This window comes from Cherax quadricarinatus, chromosome 43 (genome assembly GCF_038502225.1).
Source record: "Cherax quadricarinatus isolate ZL_2023a chromosome 43, ASM3850222v1, whole genome shotgun sequence".
Taxonomy (NCBI): Eukaryota; Metazoa; Arthropoda; class Malacostraca; order Decapoda; family Parastacidae; genus Cherax; species Cherax quadricarinatus.
Genome location: NC_091334.1, coordinates 32,845,689 through 32,870,586, shown reverse-complemented (window position 1 = coordinate 32,870,586; position 24,898 = coordinate 32,845,689). Strand labels below are relative to the sequence as shown.

The window sequence follows — 24,898 nt, the reverse complement described above, 5'->3', positions numbered from 1 at the left end:
TGCTGTTATAGGAAGTGGAGACTGGTGAAGGGGTGGGGTCAGGAGATGAAGGCTGGTGTTGGGAGGTGGAGGATGCTGGGCAGTTGAGGGGTGTAGGGGGGGGGAGGCTGAGGTTGGTGTGATGCTTACTGTTTGGGTGGCAGTGTCTGTGGCTCTGTGTGGGTGGTGGTGTGGATGATGGGTGGATGAATGTGTAGTTGGTGGTGTAGGCTGTAATGAGGGTGGTGGGTGTTAAGTGATTAGGTGTGTAGATGGCATATTAGGGTGTGTGGGCCTTGAAAGCATGGGTAAAGGTGTGGGTGAAGGCTGTGTGAACTGAAAGCCGTGGGTGAGTGGTGTGAGTGAAAAGTGTGGTTGTCAGTTGCCTGGTGTGCATGGTGATGTGGATGATGGGTGACTGGGTGAGTACATGGTTGGTGTAGACAGTAATCAGAGCAGTGGGTGCATAAGTGATTAGGGATGAAAAGTCGAGTAAGATGTGGCCATCAGGTCACTGGGAAATGGTGTAGGTGTAGGAATATGGGTGCGGGAGACAAGTGTGGGTGAAGGCATGTGGCCATGGGGGAATTACAGAAGTGGGTGGTATATGTGGGGCTTGTGGGTGGTATGAGTGAGGTTGCTGGGTGTGTGGCGAGGGCAGGTGACCCCAGAAGCAGGTGGAGTATACCTGGAGGGTGTCCCGGGCACCAACACTTCCGTGGCCCAGTCCATGGCCAGGCCTTGCTGTAAATCAGGGCCTGATCAACCAGGCTGTTACTGCCGGTCAAACATAATCCAATGTACGAACCACAGCCAGGCTGGTCATGTACTGATTTTAAGTATCTGTCCAGTTCCCTCTTGAAGCCAGCCAGGGGTCTATTGGTAATCCCCCTTATGTATGGTTTGGGTGGAAGCAAGTGGTATGGTGGAAGCTTGTGGGTGAGGTATGGCACTGGATGTGTACAAAGTGCATGAAATATGGTAGTGGATGCGTATGAACAGAGCACTGAGCCTCGGTGCATACACTTATATAAGTCACACTGTTTGACTATATTGGGTGATCCTAAACTGCATTTACTCACTGTGTTGTTTTGGGGAGACTGAATTCCACTGACAGTACAGTATTTTTTTTTTTTTTTTTATTATCACACCGGCCGATTCCCACCAAGGCAGGGTGGCCCGAAAAAGAAAAACTTTCACCATCATTCACTCCATCACTGTCTTGCCAGAAGGGTGCTTTACACTACAGTTTTTAAACTGCAACATTAACACCCCTCCTTCAGAGTGCAGGCACTGTACAGTACAGTATTATGAAACTGTAATAAATTCACAATGAACAAGGCATCTGTCTGGCAGTGGCACACCCTGTTTGATGTTAGGGAAGCTGGTGCTGGAAAAACAGGTCCTGGTTTCATTATTTACTTAGGTTAGTAAGGCAGTGTTACCCCATGAAGCACTGCAAGGACCTGCCTGGTCTTAGATATTTTGAAATGCATGAAGAGGCTGTAAGAGACCCAAAGAGTTGAACTGTGATCAAAAATAATGACAGGTGGCATATTTGAAGACATGCAAAATTGTGCGTACTAGTTTGCCGGATACACAGTAATCACCTCCACACTGGTAAGTGAAATACACAGTCGGCACTTGCGTACTTGTATATCAGACACACAGTCATCACCATCATACTGGTATATCAGACACACAGTCATCACCATCATACTGGTATATCAGACACACAGTCATCAACTACGTATTTGTACATCACACACACAGTCATCACCCTCATACTGGTACATCAGACACACAGTCATCACCTGTGTACCAGTACATCAAACACACAATTATCACCTGTGTACTGGTACATCAGAGACAGTTCAAAGGTTAAGTTACAACTCAAGTGTTTGAGTCACCAACTCCTTATGCAAAGGGGATAAATCTAGACCAGGCTGGTCCATGCACTATATCATGGTTAACATTGCCTCAGTAACATGTTAACAACAAAAACCACCATTATCACTACCTACAACCACCATCTTCAATGCCAACAACCACCATCTTCACTACCAACAACCACCATCTTCACTACCAACAACCACCATCTTCACTACCAACAACCACCATATTTTGTATATTAAGTTCAAGCTTTTGAAGAGTGGTGGAGTGTGTTTGACACTGGAATGAAGAGTGGTGGAGTGTGTTTGACACTGGAATGAAGAGTGATGGAGTGTGTTTGACACTGGAATGAAGAGTGATGGAATGTGTTGTCTGACACAGGAATGAAGAGTGATGGAGTGTGTTGCCTGATACAGGAATGAAGAGTGATGGAGTGTGCTGTCTGACACAGGAATGAAGAGCGGTGGAGTGTGTTGTCTGACACAGGAATAAAGAGTGGTGGAGTGTGTTGTCTGACACAGGAATGAAGAGTGGTGGAGTGTGTTGTCTGACACTGGAATGGGTGATAATCAGCACAGCAGTTTTTTGAGGGTTATTATTGGTTCTAGGTGATTAGTTGTCATTAGATCCCCAGGGATAAAAACCATAGGTGAGATAAAGATAAATTAGAGATGGTACAATGTAAGTAGTGTTGTGTGAGGTACACAGTAATGTATCTTGGAGAGAACACTTACTGTTTTGGAGAGTTTCTTGGCTTCGTTGTCGGAATTAAATTTCATATTGCAATTAAGTTGTAAACCTAAGTGGCAAGACTATGGGCTCCATACACACAGTGGCATGACTATAGGCTCCATACACAGTGGCATGACTGTAGGTTCCATACACACAGTGGCACGACTAAGTTCCACACACACACAGTGGCATAACTATAGCCTCCATACACACAGTGGCATGACTATAGGCTTCTCACAGTGGCATGACTATAGGTTTCATACACACAGTAGCATGACTATAGGCTCCATACACACAATGGCATGAATATAGGTTCCACCCCCACAGTGGCATGACTATAGGTTCTGCACATACAGTGGTATGGCTATAGGTTCCACAAACACAATGGTATGACTATAGGCTCCACACACACACAGTGGTATTACTATAGGCTCCACACACACAGTGGCATGACTATAGGCTCTGCACACACAGTGGCATGACTATAGGCTCCACACACAGTATGACTATAGGCTTTACACAGTGGCATGACTATAGGCTCCTCACACAGTGGTATGATTACAGGCTACACGCACACACAGGGGCATAACTATAGAATCCACACACACACACAGTGGCATGACTATATCAATCAATCAAGTTTATTGTCTATAAAGATCACGATGCAGGGTTTACATATTATAGAATATTGGTTACAATGTGTGGTTTACATATTATAAAATACTAATTACAGAGAGGACCACTATCATGCCTAGCATGACTAGGCATTTCGGGGCAGACTAAGATTAATTCAAACTCTATATTGATACAAGTTATGGAGCACGTTGATATTAAGGCTATGTAACTGCATTACAGTTCGTAAATTTAGCAATGTGAATGGTTTTGTCTTGGTATAATACATAGTTTCTATTAAAGCTCTTATATTGGAGTATCTCAGGCAAACTTATGACTAGTTTAAGATTCATTAGGTAATAGTTTTATTATGTATTTCTATGTTTACAGTCAATTGGGCGAGTGTAAGTGTGAATTGGGGGGATCACAGATGTTGAGAGTAGGTCTAGTTTGTTTTTGTGTATGTATGATACAAGAGAATAGGTGGTTTTCATGTAGTTAGCTGATGTAAAGTAAAAGGACACAAGTGCAACTAATGTGACATTTATTGTGGCAACGTTTCGCTCTCCAGGAGTTTTATCAAGCCATTACAAACAATACATGGACACAGAGGGTATATAAAGGCTCAGAGTGAGGTGTAATACTAGTGAGGTACCATTTCGATGTTCACTAGTGGTAGTAGTAGTAGTAGTAGTAGTGGTAGTGACAAAAGTAATACAATATGGTAAAGCAATTAATTCGTACATGAGTAAAAGGATATAAAAGCCATTACTTGGGTAACATAAAAATAGGTTGGACAAATATAGACTGGAATGAGGCAGCTTGTTCCAGTGTTCACTCTCTGTGCTTTGTGTAGTATAACAGGAGAGACTATGTGATGGCAGGGTTTACTGTTTTCAGGAGGATTCTTGCTAAGACTTCGGAGATGGTGAAGCTGCCGTTGTTTTGTTTAATTGTATTCGAAACAGCGATCAGTGCTGATTCGAGGCTGATTCGCTGTTTCGAATACAATTAAACAAAACAACGGCAGCTTCACCATCTCCGAAGTCTTAGCAAGAATCCTCCTGAAAACAGTAAACCCTGCCATCACATAGTCTCTCCTGTTATACTACACAAAGCACAGAGAGTGAACACTGGAAAAAGCTGCCTCATTCCAGTCTATATTTGTCCAACCTATTTTTATGTTACCCAAGTAATAGCTTTTATATCCTTTTACTCATGTACGAATTAATTGCTCTACCATATTGTATTACTTTTGTCACTACCACTACTACTACTACTACTACTACTACTACTACTACTACTACCACTAGTGAACATCGAAATGGTACCTCACTAGTATTACACCTCACTCTGAGCCTTTATATACCCTCTGTGTCCATGTATTGTTTGTAATGGCTCGATAAAGCTCCTGGAGAGCGAAACGTTGCCACAATAAATGTCACATTAGTTGCACTTGTGTCCTTTTACTTTACATATTGTCGGTAATTCTACCAACTTTATTAGTTAGCTGATGGTGGGGTGTGTCAGGGAGATAAGATGTTTTCTATTGGTAGTTTTGAAAGTGAGGGTTGTGTCTGCAGTTCTAAAGTTTTCAGGTAGGGTGTTCCAGATTTTAGGTCCTTTTATATACTTTGAATTTTTGTATAGGTTTAGCCGGACACGGGGAATGTCATAGAGATTTTTGTGGCTGGTGTTATGCCTGTGGGTCCTGTCACAACAATCAAGAAAGTGTTTTAGGTCAGGGTTAATATTGGAGCTTATGGTTCTGTAAATGTAGACTCCACAGTAGTAAGTGTGGATGTTCTGTACAGTGAGTAAGTTTAGATCTTTGAAGAGTGTGGGGGGGGGGGGGTGTTGCCTATGATTCGATTGTGTGATTATTCTTACTGCAGCTTTTTTTGGGGTTATTGGCTTTATGTGTGTTGCTGCTGTCAGGGATAGATGAGTGAATAGTATAGTGTGAGCAGGGCAGATTGTGGCACACAGTAATATATCTTGGAGAGAATCCCAACCATTTTGGATACTTTTATTTTGCTATGTGTTAGATATGGGTGCTGAATTTCAGGTTGCTGTCGAGGTGCAGGCCTAGGAATTTGCCCTCATTATGTCTGGCAATAAGAGTGTTGTCGATCTTAATGTTCAGTTGTGCAACACCTGCACTGTTACCAAACATAATATAGAAGGTTTTGTCAGTGTTAAGTGTAAGTTTATTGGCTGTCATCCAAGTAGATATTTTTAGTAGCTCCTCGTTAACAGTGGTGTTGAGGGTGGCAAGATTTGGGTGGGAGATGACATAAGTCGTGTCGTCAGCAAAGAGAATGGGTTTCAGGTGTTGTGATATATTGGGAAGATCACTGATGTATAAGAGGAAGAGCAGGGGACCAAGGACACTTCCCTGTGGCACTCCAGTATCAAGTGGTCATGTTGATGAGGTTGTGTCTTTAATGGTGATGTACTGATACCTATTAGTAAAATAGGATTTGATATATGCAAGTGCATGGCCTCTTATACCATAATGGTCAAGTTTGTGGAGTAGGATGCCGTGGTCTACTGTGTCAAAAGCTTTTGTTAGGTCAATAAAAAGTCCTAATGGATATTCCTTATTTTCCAATGCTGTGTAAAGCAGATCTAGCATTTTTACAATTGCATAGTTTGTGCTTTCATTTTTTCTGAAGCCAAATTGGCAGGGGTTGAGTATGCTTTGTGGCGTTATAAAGGAATATAATTTCTTGTGCAAGAGTTTTTCGAAGATTTGGAATAGCAATGATAAGTTTGATATTGGCTTATAGTTGTTTACACCTGTGGGGTCACCACCTTTGTGTATCGGTGTAACCCTTGCTGTCTTGAGTAGTGTTGGGAACATGCTAGTTTCTAGTGACTTGTTAAAAAGTAATGAAATAGCATGCGAAAGGACATGGGCCACTCGCTTGTACAATAATGGTGGGACGTGAGACAGATTCCCTGAATTATTTTTAAGTGACTTAATAATCGTGGTGACTTCATTGGGCTCCGTAAGTTCAAGATAGGAGTTTGGGAAATTCCCATCTAAGTGTAATCACTTGCTCGGGCATTGGTACCTGGGATTTTACTGACATGAGTAGATCCTATAGTTGAGAAAAATCATTTATCTTGTTAACTGTATCAATGGGATGCAGTGGTGTTTCGTTCAGTTTAGGACAATATTCCTAGTTTTTTCAGTTTGTGGGTTCCCAGAATCTGAGAGAGTGTTTTCCAGGTCTTTCTTATATCTCCTCATTTCAGTGAATCTGCCGTAGTAGTACAATTGTTTGGCGTTTTTTTATTAGTCTGGTTACAACTGATGAATAGTGTTTAAGAATATCTTTTGTGTATTAAGCCCTGTCTATATTGCTTTTCATATTGGTGTTTCTTATCAATGGATCTTAGTATGCTACTAGTAAGACATGGGCAACCAAGCCGTTTATTCGTGATCTGTTTTGTTTTTATAGGACAATATTTGTTGTATAGTCTAAGCAATTTATTCAGAAATATGTCTGTCCAATCATCGATACCATTGGCCTTGAAGAATTCTGTAGTTCAATCAACTGTCTCTAGCTCTGCTGTGAAATTACTTACTGAGGCCTCGTTGTGGAGTCTAAATGAAACTTTGTTGTATTCCAGTGGTGGTTTACTAATGTTTGTTAAGAGGAAGGTAGGGTAGTGGTCTGTAGTGTTGTCTGTGATTATCCCTGATTTAAGGGGGGCTGTATATTGGTCCATATGTGGTCAATTATGGTTGCACTTGTCTCAGTCAGCCTGGTTGGTTTAGTTATTGTAGCATGACTATAGGCACCACACACAGCGGCATGACTATAGGATCCATACACACAGTGGCATGACTATAGGCTCCACACACAGTGGCATGACTATAGGATCCACACACACAGTGGCATGACTATAGGATCCACACACACAGTGGTATGACTATAGGCTCCACACACACAGTGGTATGACTATAGCTCCATACACACAGTGGTATGATTATAGGCTCCACACACACTGGCATGACTATAGCTCCACACACACACACAGTGGTATGACTATAGGATCCACACACACAGTGGCATGACTATAGCTCCACACACACAGTGGTATGACTGTAGGCTCCACACACACAGTGGTATGACTATAGCTCCACACACACTGGCATGACTATAGCTCCACACACACACATAGTGGTATGACTATAGGATCCACACACACAGTGGCATGACTATAGCTCCACACACACAGTGGTATGACTATAGGCTCCACATACACAGTGGCATGACTATAGGCTCCACACACACAGTGGAATGACTACAAGCTCCACACACACACACAGTGGCATATCTATAGGCTCCACACACACAGTGGCATGACTATAGATCCACACATAGAGTGGTATGACTATAGGCTCCACATACACAGTAGCATGACTATAGGCTCCACACACAGTGGTATGACTACAGGCTCCACACACAGTAGCACGACTATAGGCTCCACACACAGTGGTATGACTATGGGCTCCACACACAGTGGTATGACTATGGGCTCCACATACACAGTAGCATGACTATAGGCTCCACACACAGTGGTATGAGTATAGGCTCCACACACAGTAACATGACTATAGGCTCCACACACAGTGGTATGACTATAGGCTCCACACACAGTGGTATGACTACAGGCTCCACACACAGTAGCACGACTATAGCTCCACACACACAGTGGTATGACTATAGGCTCCACACACAGTGGTATGACTACAGGCTCCACACACAGTGGTATGACTACAGGCTCCACACACAGTAGTATGACTATAGGCTCCACACACAGTGGTATGACTACAGGCTCCACACACAGTAGCACGACTATAGGCTCCACACACAGTGGTATGACTACAGGCTCCACACACAGTAGCACGACTATAGGCTCCACACACAGTGGTATGACTACAGGCTCCACACACAGTAGCACGACTATAGGCTCCACACACAGTGGTATGACTACAGGCTCCACACACAGTAGCACGACTATAGGCTCCACACACAGTGGTATGACTACAGGCTCCACACACAGTAGCACGACTATAGGCTCCACACACAGTGGTATGACTACAGGCTCCACACACAGAAGCACGACTATAGGCTCCACACACAGTGGTATGACTACAGGCTCCACACACAGTAGCACGACTATAGGCTCCACACACAGTGGTATGACTACAGGCTCCACACACAGTAGCACGACTATAGGCTCCACACACAGTGGTATGACTACAGGCTCCACACACAGTAGCACGACTATAGGCTCCACACACAGTGGTATGAGTATAGGCTCCACACACAGTAACATGACTATAGGCTCCACACACAGTGGTATGACTACAGGCTCCAAAAACAGTGGTACTGACTAACACTGAGGTAGAACATAACACTCACTAGCTTCATCATCTTCATCACACTCATCACAACAACACACTGCAAACTTCACCATTTCAAGGGTTGACTCAACTTGAGGTGACCCATCCATCTGCCACACATCAGAAGAGCACCACTGAATGAATGATGGTGAAAGTATTTTCTTATTTTTTGTGGGGGGAGAGGAGGGGGTCACCCTCATATATATAAACAATTAATCTGTTATTTCCATTGCTGTCTTAAGTTACACTTAAGCTATGACTATTATTATTATTATTATTATTATTATTATTATTATTATTATTATTATTATTATTTTATTATTATTACTATTCTTTCTTTCTTTCAACACACCAGCCATATCCCACCAAGGCGGGGTGACCCAAAAAGAAAAACAAAAGTTTCTCTTTTTAAATTTAGTAATTTATACAGGAGAAGGGGTTACTAGCCCCTTGCTCCCGGCATTTTAGTCGCCTCTTACAACACGCATGGCTTACGGAGGAAGAATTCTGTTCCACTTTCCCATGGAGATAAGAGGAAATGAAGAAGAACAAGAACTAGAAAGAAAATAGAAGAAAACCCAGAGGGGTGTGTATATATATGTTTGTACATGTATGTGTAGTGTGACCTAAGTGTAAGTAGAAGCAGCAAGATGTACCTGAAATCTTGCATGTCTATGAGACAGAAAAAGGGCACCAACAATCCTACCATCACATAAAACAATTACAGGCTTTCGTTTTACACTCACTTGGCAGGACGGTAGTACTTCCCTGGGCGGTTGCTGTTTACCAACCTACTACCTAAGTATTATTACTATTATTATTATTAGTAGTAGTAGTAGTACTATTATCATTATTATTATTATTACTTGGATGGGAGATGGCCAGCGTACAATAAAAAAATTGAGTAAGAAAACTGGGTTGATACCTTAATGATGGATCATCTCTCATCTCGACAGCAGCATAGAACATGTCCATGTCTATGTGTACGATAGTGCGACTCAGGTCACGCTTCATCTCAAGTTCCTTCATTAATTGATCCATCTGCAACAAGTAAATGTAACACTTCCCAAATTATGTTTACACAATATGGTTGTACAGTAGTACTGTATACAGTTGTACAGTAGAACCTCTACTTGCGAGTTTAATCCATTCCATGACCTTGCTCGCAACTGGATTTGCTCATTTGCAGAGTCAATTTTCCTCATTTAAATTAACTGAAATGCAATTAATCCGTTCCGGTGGAATTCTCTACTTCAATAATTTCGCTAATACATGTATCAACTCTACGGCTTATTTATCTATCTCACTTCATATAATATGACAAAATAAACAATGTAAATAACATAGAAACCTGATATACACTCTAAAATGAATAAAATATGTCATTCATGTAGTGGTATGGGCAGTGTTAGCGGTGGACGAGAGTTTGTCTGGAGACCGGGGAAAATACTTCATGAATAATTTCGCTAATATCATCTATACGGCTTATTTGTCTATCACAGTTCATCTAATATGACATAACAAACAATATAAATAACATAGAAACATGATATATACTCTAGAATGAATAAAATACATGTATGTCATTATGTAACAGGTGGAGGCGGCCACAACCGCTCCCTCTCTGTTGTCGTAAATACTGCCATCTAGTGACGGCCTTTTGAAGCTGTCTATTATTACATTATATGTAGTACATTATTATTATATATGTATTATTATTGTACATATTATATTATTATTAATATTGTATTATATTATTATACATATTATTATTATACCGTACATATTATTATTATACATATTATTATTATTATTATTATTATATAAATTGTAATTTTTATTCACACAAAAAATATAAGATTTACTGTTATTTCTTATTGCAATAATTGTATAAATAATGTCAACCCATTTACGACTGCATACTGGAATGGACAGTGACGTCATTTGTTTACTCTGAAACAGCCAAGCAATGGACCATTTCTCCTACGTTACGCTCAATTTCAAAGCACTTTTTGCCGTGAAAGCAATCAAAATCATATCTCTTTCTGAAGGAGGGGTGTTAATGTTGCAGTTTAAAAACTGTAGTGTAAAGCACCCTTCTGGCAAGACAGTGATGGAGTGAATGATGGTGAAAGTTTTTCTTTTTCGGGCCACCCTGCCTTGGTGGGAATCGGCCGGTGTGATAATAAAAAAAAAAATAATAAATCTTCCATTCTATCAAATGAGACAAAAAAAAACAAGAATACAACCATAAAAACCATTCGAAATTACCGCTAAGGGGTGGCTAAGTGCTAACGGGTCTGCGTGGTGGGTGTGCGCCATAAACAAAAAATCTAGGCGCCCGCATAGCATTGTGGGAACGCTGGCTCAGTTACCCTTGTTCACCATGCCTCATTGCAAGTCAGCTCTCACTCCCGGGAAAATTGGGACTCTCCTCTTCCTATCTGATAGTTCTGACACTGATGGAAGTGGAAATGAAGACGAATTCTATGGCTTTGATCAGTTATTGACCGAAAGGAATGACCAGGATATCGATAATAGTGCAGAAAACCCTGACGATCCTCAACCTTCTACCTCTGGTGTGGGCACTCGTGACTCACGGTCGGTTGTTCCTCAACGCAAGAGAAAACTAATATTTTCACGTGGCCAGGCCTCTGACTTCAGTAATGATGATGATAGTGACCAAAAAACCAAAAACCACCCAACAACCAGCCTATGATGTCCAGTATCCACCGAAACCCTGAATTCACATGGAAAACCCCCAATTTTTGTTCTTTAAAAGCCCCCACCATTTTGATGACTTTTAAATGGAATTTCCCCATTTGCCCCCTTAAACCCAAGGCCAATGAACTGGAATTTTTTGAATTATTCTTTGACCAGCCATTGAGGGAAAACTATTGTCGGGGAAAAAAAAGTTTTTTGAGTACACCAAAAAAACCGATTTTATCACCAAAAAGTCAAGACTACACGGGTTTGGGAAAGAGACGATTTTGAGAAAAGTATTGTTTTTTGAAAAATAATACTTATGCCTCGTCTATAAGCATAATAAAAAAGCATACTGGTCCACAGATGGGCCACTTTTACCGGTTTTTCAGTGAAATAATACCATGAAAAAAGGTTTTTCTTACTGTTACCGTATGTTGACTTCTTGACAAAAAATGGGCCCCAAAAGAAGTAAAAGGTTAAAGGGTTAGAAATGTTTTTTTGATCTCAAACAAAAAAACCCCGCATATACTTTTTTCCATTCCCAAAAATCTTGAATTGAAGTCTTTTATTTTGTTCCCAAAAGGGAGAAATGTCATTCAAGCAGTTTTATACCAAGCAAGAGGTCCCCTTTTGGGATAAAAAATGTTTTTTCCTTACTGTGACAGTGGCCTTTTTGGAATTTTTGTTGTGTACACGGGGATAAAAATGAAAGGGAAACCCAAAATGTTTTTGGGGTCCCAGGGGACGAGGGGAAACACATGATGGCACCCCATCTTGGTAAGGGGCCCTTCATTTCCATAAATGGAACCAAGCCCATTACTCAGTGATTTCCGGGGGAAAGGAACAAGAAGATGTGGGGTTTTTGGCCCTGCCTAATCGTGAAACATATGCCCAGGCTCAAAACAAGGTGTGGGTGACCCGGGGCGGTTTTCCGCCAAGACATCGGGGAACGGTGGCATGAAAAAGATGTCACACTGCTGACAAAATATTCACCTGAAAAATGCAAGACAGGGCAAAGTTGACGAAAATGACTAATGGGAAAATTCAAAAAAACCCGTGACAGTGATTTATTAAAAACAAAACATGCGCTTGGTTTACAAATGTGACACGGATTGGTTTTTTTGATTGTTCGAAAAGTTACAAGTGGGACATGAAACTTTTTTTTCCATCTCATGGACATTTCAAAAGCCCCCAATGCAAAAATGTACCAAAAAAAGACTGGCAACAGACCCCAGGGATGGTAAATTTTTTTTGTCTGTTGTCAGACAACTCATATTAAGTAAAGGGAAGAACACTCTATAAAACAAGGTCCCCAAATTCCCCGGATATACCCTGTTTGAGGGGGAAAAAAATGATCATTTTACAATATACCTTCCTTCAATTCAGAAGAAATTTGCTCAGAAAGATTGGGGTTTCCCCTTGCCAAACAAAAAGAAAACAAAGACGAAAAACACCCCGGGTTTTTTGGGGGAATGGAAGGGGCCCCTGTGCATGGTGCCTGTTTCCGGGAGTTCCCCCAAGCTCCAGCAGTTCAAAAAATGTCCAGGGATTTGCCCAAAATTTAAAAATATGATAGAACATTAGATTTTTCAAAAATTTGTGCATTTTTTATTGTAATAAAAACAGTGGTTAAAAATAATAGAAAAAATTAGGGGGGGAAAAAAGTTCAATACAGGAGTTTTATATAAAATTTTTACAAATATTGGTTCTTAGGGGCCCCCAAAAAAGTTAAAAGGGGAAAGGGAAAAAAAAAATTGGAAAAAAAAAGAAAAAATATAAAAAACCCTGGAACAAAGTTTGGAATGTGGAAAATTTTCCCATGTTGCCGCCCCCCACATCATTTTTTTACAAAAATTTTTGGTGTATCTTGGGGAAGGGGACTGATCAAACATTTTTTTTTCTTATTACTTTTACAAAAAAAATTTTAATTTTAGGGCAAAAATTTTTTTTTTTTTTTTTTTTAAAATTTTTTTGGAACTGGGGCACCACTTCAGATTTTTGGCCTTGGGCCCTGAAGGGGTTAAACCCAAAAAAAGCATTTTTAACGCAAAAGTTTTTTGCCCCTCACGAAAAAAATCCCCCCTTGTAATGTACACCAAAAATGAAAGAAATCTAAGCATAAATAATGGAGTTCACTTCTCAGCAATTAGCCACCCCTTTGTGGTAATTTCGAATGGTTTTCATGGTTGTATTCTCGTTTTTTTGGTCTCATTTGATAGAATGGAAGATAAATTACAGAAATAGATATGATTTTGATTGCTTTCACGATGAAAAGTACCTTGAAATAGAGCTCAACCTAGGAGAAATGGTCCATTGCTTGGTTGTTTCAGTGTAAACAAATGACGTCACAGTAAATCTTATATTTTTTGTGTGAATAAAAATTACAAATAATTTATATAATAATAATAATAATAATAATAATAATAATAATAATAATAATAATAATAATAATACCTAGGTAGTAGGTTGGGAGACAGCAACCGCCCAGGGAGGTACTACCGTCCTGCCAAGTGAGTGTAAAGCAAAAGCCTGTAATTGTTTTACATGATGGTAGGATTGCTGGTGTCCCTTTTTCTGTCTCATAAACATGCAAGATTTCAGGTACATCTTGCTACTTCTACTTACACTTAGGTCACACTACACATACTTGTACAAGCATATATATACACACACCCCTCTGGGTTTTCTGCTATTTTCTTTCCAGTTCTTGTTCTTGTTTATTTCCTCTTATCTCCATGGGGAAGTGGAACAGAATTCTTCCTCCGTAAGCCATGCATGTTGTAAGAGGCGACTAAAATGCCGGGAGCAAGGGGCTAGTAACCCCTTCTCCCGTATAAATTACTAAATTTGAAAAGAGAAACTTTCGTTTTTCTTTTTGGGCCACCCTGCCTCGGTGGGATACGGCCAGTTTGTTAAAAAAAAATAATAATAATAACGATAATAATAATAATACAGTGGACCCCCGCATAGCGACTTTAATCCGTGCAAGAGGGCTCTTTGTTATGCGAAATGGTCGGTATGCGAATGAATTTTCCCCATAAGAAATAATGGAAATCAAATTAATCCGTGCAAGACACCCAAAAGTATGAAAAAAAAAAATTTTACCACATGAAATGTTAATTTTAATACACACAAACTGAAAAAGGCATGCACAATTACATGACACTTACTTTTATTGAAGATCTGGTGATGATTGATGGGATGGGAGGAGGGGAGAGAGAGTGTTAATGTTTAGAAGGGGAATCCCCTTCCATTAAAACTTGAGGTGTCAAGTCCTTTTCTGGGGTTACTTCCCTTCTTCTTTTAATGCCACTAGGACCAGCTTCAGAGTCACTGGACTTCTTTCGCACAACATATCTGTCCATAGTGGCCTGTACCTCTCGTTCCTTTATGACTTCCCTAAAGTGTTTCACAACATTGTCAGTGTACAGGTTGCCAACACGGCTTGCAATAGCTGTGTGAGGGTGATTTTCATCCATGAAGGTTTGCACTTCAAGCCACTTTGCACAGATTTCCTTAATCTTTGTAGTAGGCAACTTCTTCAATTTCTCTCTCCCCTCCTCTGAACCAGTTTCCTCAGGTCTGGCCTCTTGCTGTTGAAGTTGATCTATCAGCTCATCAGTGGTTAGTTCTTCATTGTCCTCCTCCACCAACTCTTCCACATCCTCCCCACTAACCTCCAACCCCAAGGACTTTCCCAATGCCACAATGGATTCCTCAACTGGCATAATCCTCTCAGGGTTAGCCTCAAACCCTTCAAAATCCCTTTTGTCTACACATTCTGGCCACAGTTTCTTCCAAGCAGAGTTCAAGGTCTTCTTAGTCACTCCCTCCCAAGCCTTACCTATAAGGTTTACACAATTGAGGATATTAAAGTGCTCTCTCCAAAACTCTCTTAGAGTCAGTTGAGTTTCTGAGGTCACTACAAAGCATCTTTCAAACAGAGCTTTTGTGTACAGTTTTTTGAAGTTTGCAATAACCTGCTGGTCCATGGGCTGCAGGAGAGGAGTGGTATTAGGAGGCAAAAACTTCACCTTAATGAATTTCATGTCCCCATAAAGTCGCTCTGCCATGTCTGTAGGATGACCAGGGGCATTGTCTAACACCAGGAGGCACTTAAGTTCTAATTTCTTTTCAGTTAGGTAATCTTTCACATTGGGGGCAAATGCATGGTGTAACCAGTCATAGAAAAAGTCCCTAGTGACCCATGCCTTACTGTTTGCCCTCCACAGCACACACAAATTCTCCTTGAGGACATTCTTTTGCCTGAACGGTCTGGGAGTTTCAGAGTGATACACTAATAAAGGCTTCACTTTGCAATCACCAGTAGCATTGGAACACATCAACAAAGTAAGCCTGTCTTTCATAGGCTTATGTCCTGGGAGTGACTTTTCCTCCTGAGTAATGTAGGTCCTGCTTGGCATTTTCTTCCAAAACAGGCCTGTTTCATCACAATTAAACACTTGTTCAGGTTTCAGTCCTTCAGCCTCTATGTACTCCTTGAATTCATGCACATATTTTTCAGCTGCTTTGTGGTCCGAACTGGCAGCCTCACCATGCCTTATCACACTATGTATGCCACTACGCTTCTTAAATCTCTCAAACCAACCTTTGCTGGCCTTAAATTCACTCACATCATCACTAGTTGCAGGCATTTTTTTGATTAAATCCTCATGCAACTTCCTAGCCTTTTCGCTTATGATCGCTTGAGAAACGCTATCTCCTGCTAGCTGTTTTTCATTTATCCACACCAATAAGAGTCTCTCAACATCTTCCATCACTTGCAATCTCTGTTTCGAAAACACAGTTAAACCTTTGGCAAGAACAGCTTCCTTGATTGCCTTTCTGTTGCCCACAATAGTAGCGATGGTTGATTTGGGTTTCTTGTACAACCTGGCCAGGTCGGCGACACGCACTCCACTTTCATACTTATCAATGATCTCTTTCTTCATCTCTATTGTAATTCTCACCTTATTGCTGTAGGGTTGGCACTAGAAGCTTTCTTGGGGCCCATGGTCACTTATTTGGCTGATAAAATCACCAAAAACACTGTAATAATACGAAATGTTACGATTGTATGCTTGGATGTTACCGCGGAGGCTGGCTGGTAAACAATGCCACCAGCGGCACATGTGAGGCTGGCTAAGGGCGCACATTGGACGCATCTCAGACGAAGAGCGGTGATCGGGTTTTTCAGCGGTATGCGAGGCAAAATTTTTGCGATAAAAGCGAGCGGTATGCGGATTGTACGTTATGTGATGGCGACGGTATGCGGGGGTCCACTGTAATATGTATAATAATAATATGAATAATAGCAATACGTATAATAATAATAATAATAATAATAGTATAATACAATAATAATAATAATAATACAGTGGACCCCCGCATACCGATGGCATCACATAACGATTAATCCGCATACCGCTTGCTTTAATCGCAAAAATTTTGCCTCGCATACCGCTTAAAAACCCGCTCACCGATTTTCGTCCGAGACGCGTCCAATGTGCGCCCTCAGCCAGCCTCACATGTGCCGCCGGTGGCATTGTTTACCAGCCAGCCTGCGCGGTAACATCCAAGCATACAATCGGAATATTTCGTATTATTACAGTGTTTTCGGTGCTTTTTCTGGAAAATAAGTGACCATGGGCCCCAAGAAAGCTTCTAGTGCCAACCCTACAGCAATAAGGGTGAGAATTACAATAAGAGATGAAGAAAAAGATCATTGATAAGTATGAAAGTGGAGTGCGTGTCTCCGAGCTGGCCAAGTTGTATAATAAACCCCAATCAATCATCGCTACTATTGGTGGTACAGCTGCTGCTGCTGCTGCACTGTCAGCTGCTGCTGCTGCTGTAGCATCGTCTGCTGCTGCTGTAACATCGTCTGTTGCTGCTGTAGCATCGTCTGCTGCTGCTGTAGCATCGTCTGTTGCTGCTGTACCACCGTCAGCTGCTGCTGCTGCTGTAGCATCGTCTGCTGCTGCTGTAGCATCGTCTGCTGCTGCTGCTGTAGCATCGTCTGCTGCTGCTGCTGCTGTAGCATCGTCTGCTGCTGCTGTAACATCGTCTGTTGCTGCTGTAGCATCGTCTGCTGCTGCTGTAGCATCGTCTGTTGCTGCTGTACCACCGTCAGCTGCTGCTGCTGCTGTAGCACCGTTGTTGGTGTGGCTTATTGAGAATACCAAGAAACAATTAACCCCAGAGGATTTGCCACCCAGGATAACCCAAAAAAGTCAGTGTCATCGAAGACTGTCTAACTTATTTCCATTGGGGTCCTTAATCTTGTCTCCCAGGATGCAACCCACACAAGTCGACTAACACCCAGGTGAACAGGGAAAAATGCCTGGAACTAGTGCTCATATTGGTGAATTTAAAGCCAGCAAAGGTTGGTTTGAGAGATTTAAGAATCGTAGTGACATACACAGTGTGATAAGGCCTGTTCTGGAAGAAAATGCCAAACAGGACCTACAGTACTCAGGAGGAAAAGGCACTCCCAGGACACAGTGTCTCATCAGTCATTGCTGCATCTTCAATAAAGGTAAGTGTCATTTATTCTTCATTTAGTAGAGTAGTACATGCACAATATATATTGTGCATGTACTACTCTACTATTGTGCATGTATCCTTCTCTTTGTGTGTAGGAAAATGTATATTTCATGTGGTAAAATTTTTTTTTTTCATACTTTTGGGTGTCTTGCACGGATTAATTTGATTTCCATTATTTCTTGTGGGGAAAATTCATTCGCATACCGATTATTTCGCATAACAATGACCCCTCTTGCACGGATTAAAATCGGTATGCGGGGGTCCACTGTAATAATAATATATGTATAATAATAATACATTATAATAATGTACTAAATATAATAATTATAATAACAGATGGCTTCAAAAGGCCGTCACTAGATGGCAGGGTTTACCACAACAAAGAAGGAGCGGTTGTGGCCGCCTCCACCTGTTACATAAAGACATTTTATTTATTCTAGGGTATATATCGTGTTTCTATGTTATTTATATTGTCTGTTATGTCATATTAGATGAACTGTGATATATAAATAAGCCATACAGATGATATTAGCAAAATTATTCATGAAGAATTTTGCCCGGTCTCCAGACAAACTCTCGTCCACTGCCGACACCGCCCATACCACTACATGAATGACATATTTTATTCATTCTAGAGTATATATCTTGTTTCTATGTTATTCATATTGTTTGTTATGTCATACTAGATGAACTGTGATAGATAAATAAGCTGTATAGATGATATTAGCAAAATTATTCATGAAGTATTTTGCCCGGTCTCCAGACAAACTCTCGTCCACCGCTGACACCGCCCATACCACTACATGAATGACATATTTTATTCATTTTAGAGTATAAATCAGGTTTCTATGTTATTTATATTGTTTATTATATCATATTAGATGAAGTGAGAGAGATAAATAAGCCGTAGAGTTGATATTAGCGAAATTATTGAAGTACAGAATTCCATTGGAATGGATTAATTGCATTTCAATTAATTTAAATGAGGAAAATTTATTCTGCAAACAAGCAAATCCAGTTGCAAGCAAGGTCATGGAACGGATTAAACTCGCAAGTAGAGGTTCCACTGTATACCAGAAATGTTATAAATGGTACAAAGGTGACATTAAAACAATATCAAAGATGGCTGACACAAACCCACTACCATTATAGTATGCTCCTCAATTAGCGACAAATTCGTTTACTGACGTGGTCTTAGGAATGGAACCTGTCATTAAGTGAAAAGAGACTGTATTAATATATACATCTTTATATATGATTTATAAAAGTGATAAGTGAAAAAGACCCATGTGCAACATTCGTCATCCAGCGGTTTCTTCAGTATAAAACAAAGAGTAAACAGTGGAAGACATGAAGAGGTAAATTGAGGTGATCAGTCCATGAGTCTTGATAGAAGGTACTCAGTCCTTCAGTCTTGATAGAAGGTACTCAGTCCTTCAGTCTTGATAGAAGGTATTCAGTCCTTCAGTCTTGATAGAAGGTACTCAGTCCTTCAGTCTTGATAGAAGGTATTCAGTCCTTCAGTCTTGATAGAAGGTACTCAGTCCTTCAGTCTTGATAGAAGGTACTCAGTCCTTCAGTCTTGATAGAAGGTACTCAGTCCTTCAGCCTTGATAGAAGGTACTCAGCCCTTCAGTCTTGATAGAAGGTACTCAGCCCTTCAGCCTTGAGAGAAGGTACTCAGCCCTTCAGCCTTGATAGAAGATACTCAGTCCTTCAGTCTTGAGAGAAGGTACTCAGTCTTTCAGTCTTGATACAAGGTACTCAGCCCTTTAGTCTTGAGAGAAGGTACTCAGTCCTTCAGTCTTTACAGAATGTGCTCAATCCTTCAGTCGTGATAACAGAGTTATCAAGACTGAGGGACTGAATGCTTCTCTTCAAGACTGAAGGATGGCTAAACATCTTCGCAATAAAAACACCCAAGTGTTGCAAATACAGTGGACCCTCAGTTATTGGCCGTAATCTGTTCTAGAAGGTCGGCCGAAAACCGAAATGGCCGAAAACCAAAATAATATTTCCCATAAGAATTAATGTAAATACAATTAAACCGTTCCAGAAAAAAATATTCACAAAAAAATAATTTAACAATTACCAAAACTGTTGTCCAGAGAGCTGAGGAAGGGTTGTTGAGGTGGTTCGGACATGTAGAGAGAATGGAGCGAAACAGAATGACTTCAAGAGTGTATCAGTCTGTAGTGGAAGGAAGGCGGGGTAGGGGTCGGCCTAGGAAAGGTTGGAGGGAGGGGGTAAAGGAGGTTTTGTGTGCGAGGGGCTTGGACTTCCAGCGGGCATGCATGAGCGTGTTTGATAGGAGTGAATGGAGACAAATGGTTTTTAATACTTGACGTGTTGTTGGAGTGTGAGCAAAGTAACATTTATGAAGGGATTCAGGGAAACTGGCAGGCCGGACTTGAGTCCTGGAGATGGGAAGTACAGTGCCTGCACTCTGAAAGAGGGGTGTTAATGTTGCAGTTTAAAAACTGTAGTGTAAAGCACCCTTCTGGCAAGACAGTGATGGAGTGAATGATGGTGAAAGTTTTTCTTTTTCGGGCCACCCTGCCTTGGTGGGAATCGGCCAGTGTGTTAATAAAAAAATAAATAAATATAAAATACCTTTATTGAAGGCTAATGCTGGCTTCTGGAAGATAGTGAGGAGGAAAGGGGGAAGGGGTATCCCCCGCCATAAAGACTTTAGGTAGCAAAGCCTTCTCTGGGGTTACTTCCCTTCTTTGTCTTTTAACCCTTTCAGGGTCGCCAGGCCCTCTCCGAGACTTGTTCTTAGGGTCGCCCAAATTTAAAAAAAAAATATTATTTTTTCTTATGAAAAGATAGAGAATCTTTTCCTGATCATAATGACACCAAAAGTAAGAAATTTGATGGAAAACTTACGGAATTATGCTCTCGCGAAGTTAGCGGTCTCGACGATGTTTATGCGTCGCCGATTTTGCCCACTTTGAGCCCTATTTTCGGCCAATTCCAGTGTACTAGTCGACAAAAATCATAATATTTCGCTAGAACTCCATTTTTTCTATCGAATGAGTACAAGAAACCACCCATTTACCGATTTCAATTATCCAATAAAGTGGTCAGAATTTAGCAATTTTGCCAATTTCACACAAATTTCAAAAGATGCCAATTTCTGAATAGGGTCCAGAATAAAGAATAAAGACATTCCTGGCACTAAAATAACAAGTTCTCTGTTCGTTAGTCACATCCCCAGGCCAATCTTATATTTCTTTGACTTTCCACTCTGAATTTTTATTCTTACAAAAAAATAAGATTTACTGTTATGCAGACTACTGCATTAGTGTAGAAATGGTATAAATAATATCAGTTCACTTGTGAAAGAATATTAGACTCACCAGTTGATGTGTGTTGGACGCTTGGCATGATTTGTTTACTTTTGAGCTTTGGTAAAAATTGAACATTTCTGCTACTTTGAGCTCAATTTCAAGGTATTTTTCATTGTAAAACCAGTCAAAATCATCTCAATTTCTGTAATGTCTTCCATTCTATAAAATGAGACCAGGAAAACTAGAATACAACAATAAATGCCATACGAAAATACAGCGCAAAGTCGCCGTTTTAATCCAAAAACACGGTCAGTTTTTTTTTTCTCACTACGCACTGTGTGCTGCAGGATTTTTTTTTATACTGCGCACACTGACCACATAGACCCATTCTTTCAAATGTAGGCCTACCCGCTTTCTCTCACTAGATTTGAGGGCACTAAAATTTAGGCGTACTAGTATGTCAAAAACCCTGGGGCGTAAGCCGTACTAGTACGGCCGAAACCCTGAAAGGGTTAATGCCACTAGGACCAGCTTGAGTGTCACTGGACCCCTGTCTCACAAAATAACTGTCCAGAGTGCTCTGTTTCTGGCATCTCTTTAAGATTTCCCTGAAGTAAGTCAGGGTTTTGTCACTAAACATGTTGCAGATATGGCTTGTTTCAGCTTTGTCAGGGTGGTACTTCTCGACAAAACTTTGCACATCATTCCACTTTGCGCAAATGTTCTTAATCAATGAAGAAGGCACCTCCTTCACTCCCTCTTCCTCCTCCTCTGAAGCAAGTTCTTCAGCTGCAGTCTGTTGCTGTTCAAGTTGAAGCTCTTGCAGCTCTTCAGTGGTTAGCTCTTCCCTGTGGTCCTCCACCAACTCTTCCACATCCTCGCCACTCACCTCCAACCCCAGGGACTTCCCCAGTGCCACAATAGAGTCCACTGGGTCAGCAGGGTCAGGGTCTGCCTCAAACTCTTCAAAATCCCTCTCTTGGACACAATCTGGCCACACTTTTCTTCAAGCAGAGTTCAAAGTCCTGGAAGTTACTCTCTCCCAAGCCTTACCTATAAGGTTTATGCATTGGAGGATAGTGAAGTGATTCCTCCAGAGCTCTCTTAGGGTCAACTGAGTGTCCGAGGTCCCTTCAAAGCACTTTTGAAACTGCTTTTGTGTAGAGTTTTTTGAAGTTAGAAATGAAGTGCTGGTCCATGGGTTGGAGGAGAGGAGTGGTGTTAGGAGGCAAGAACTTCACTTTTATAAAATTGAAGTCCCTAAACACCTGGTCTTCCAAGTCTGGAGGATGTGCAGGAGCATTGTCCAGTTTTAGAGCAGGTCGCTCCAATCTGTCCCAGCTACTGGATCACTATGACAAGGTCCTGGATGCACTAGAAGACAAAAAGAATGCAGATGTAATATACACAGACTTTGCATAAGCCTTCGACAAGTATGACCATGGTGTAATAGCACACAAAATGCGTGCTAAAGGAATAACAGGAAAAGTTGGTAGATGGATCTATAATTTCCTGACAAATAGAACTCAAAGAGTAGTAGTCAACAGAGTAAAGTCTGAGGCGGCTGCGGTGAAAAGCTCTGTTCCGCAAGGCACGGTACTTGCTCCCATATTGTTCCTCATCCTCATATCAGACATAGACAGGGATATAAGCCACAGTGCTGTGTCTTCCTTTGCAGATGACACCTGAATCTGCATGACAGTGTCTTCCAATGAAGAGACTGCAAGGCTCCAGGCAGACATCAACCAAATCTTTCAATGGGCTGCAGAAAACAATGTGAAGTTCAACAATAAGAAATTTCAATTACTCTGATATGGTAAATGTGAGGAAATTAAAACTTCATCAGAGTATAAAACAAATTCCAACCACACAATAGAGTGAAAAACTAATGTCAAAGACCTGGGAGTGATCATGTCGGAGGATCTCACCTTCAAGGACCATAACATTTTATCAATCGCATCTGCTAGAAAAATGACAGGATGGATAATGAGAACCTTCAAAACTAGTGATGCCAAGCCCATGATGACACTCTTCAGGTCACTTGTTCTATCTAGGCTGGAATATTGCTGCACACTAACAGCACCTTTCAAGGCAGGTGAAATTGCTGACCTAGAAAATGTACAGAGAACCTTCACGGCACGCATAACTGAGATAAAACACCTCAATTACTAGGAGCAATTGAAGTTCCTGTACTCCCTGGAACACAGGCGGGAGAGATACATGATTATATACACCTGAAAAATCCTAGAGGGATTACTACCAAACTTGCACATGAAAATCACTCCCTACAAAAGCAAATGACTCGGCAGATGATGCAACATCCCCCCCAATGAAAAGCGGGGCTGTCACTAGCATGTTAAGAGACAACACAATAAGTGTCAGGGGCCCAAGACTGTTCAACTGCCTCCCAGCATACATAAGGGGGATTACCAATAGACCCCTGGCTGTCTTCAAGCAGGCACTGGACAAGCACCTGAAGTCAGTACCTGACCAGCCGAGCTGTGGTTCATACGTTGGATTGCGTGCAGCTAGCAGTAACAGCCTGGTTCATCAGGCCCTGATCCACCATGAGGCCTGGCCACAGACCGAGCCGCAGGGGCACTGACCCCGGAACTCTCTCCAGGTAAATTCCAGGCTGTCCAGCACCAGGAGGCACTCGTGTGGCAATTTCTTTTCCAGGAGGTATTTTTTCACACTTTGGCCAAACACATCATTAACCCACTCTTTGAAAATTTGCCTTGTGACCCATGCCTTATGATTAGCTTTCCACATCACACATAATCTATTCTTCATGACATTGTTTTTCTTAAACACTCTGGGATTTTCTGAGTGATACACAAGTAAGGTCTTCACTTTGAAATCCCCACTAGCATTACCACACAACAAAAGAGTAAGCCTGTCTTTCATAGGCTTGTGTCCTGGTAGTGCCTTTTCCTCCTGGGTAATGTAAGTCCTGTTTGGCATTTTCTTCCAAAACAGGCCTGTTTCATCACAATTAAACACTTGTTGAAGTTTGAATCCTTCAGCCTCTATGTACCCCTGGAATTCCTGCACGAATTTTTCAGCCGCACATCTATCAGAACTTGCAGCCTCACCATGCTTTACAACACTGTGTATGCCACTACGCTTCTTAAATCTATCAAACCATTCTTTGCTGACCATAAATTCACAAACTGCAGCACTTGTTCCAGGCATTTTCTTTGCAAGATCCTCATGCAACTGCCTTACCTTCTCACAAATAGTAGACTCCACTACACTGTCTCCCACTAATTCTTTTTCCTTAATCCACAATAATAATAACTTTTCCATCTCTTCCATTATTGGTGGCCTTTGTTTAGTTAGAAAAGTTGTCCCTTTTGCAACATTAGCATCTTTGATTTGTTCTTTCTTTGCCAGGATGGATGTAATTGTTAATTTATTCTTGCTGTACATCCTGGCAAGTTCCACCACCTTCATACCACTCTCAAACTTTTCTATCACTTCACTCTTAAATTCCATGGTGTTTCTCACTTTCTTTACCACAGGAACTTTCTTTGGAGCCATGGTTATTTATTTCACAGTTGCACTGCAAAAATAACACAAACTACAATGGGAAATAAACAAAATGTTTGGAAGTATGAGAAGAAACTTCCTCAGCCATGTGAGACACAGCCAAACTGACGCGCAAGCGGTCTCAGCCAATGGACAGACGCATCCCAAACAGTCGATCGCT

At 41.2% G+C, this 24,898-nt stretch overlaps 1 protein-coding gene across 1 annotated transcript in view; it reads right to left on the bottom strand.

The window, feature by feature from the left end:
- Positions 1 to 24,898, bottom strand: part of LOC128694075 (DNA polymerase kappa-like) — a 103,309-nt gene that overhangs the window by 34,535 nt on the left and 43,876 nt on the right. The window contains exon 4 of the mRNA XM_070093846.1: positions 9,567 to 9,682. Coding sequence (XP_069949947.1) covers positions 9,567 to 9,682 — 116 coding nt within the window. The remainder of the gene's footprint in view (positions 1 to 9,566; positions 9,683 to 24,898) is intronic.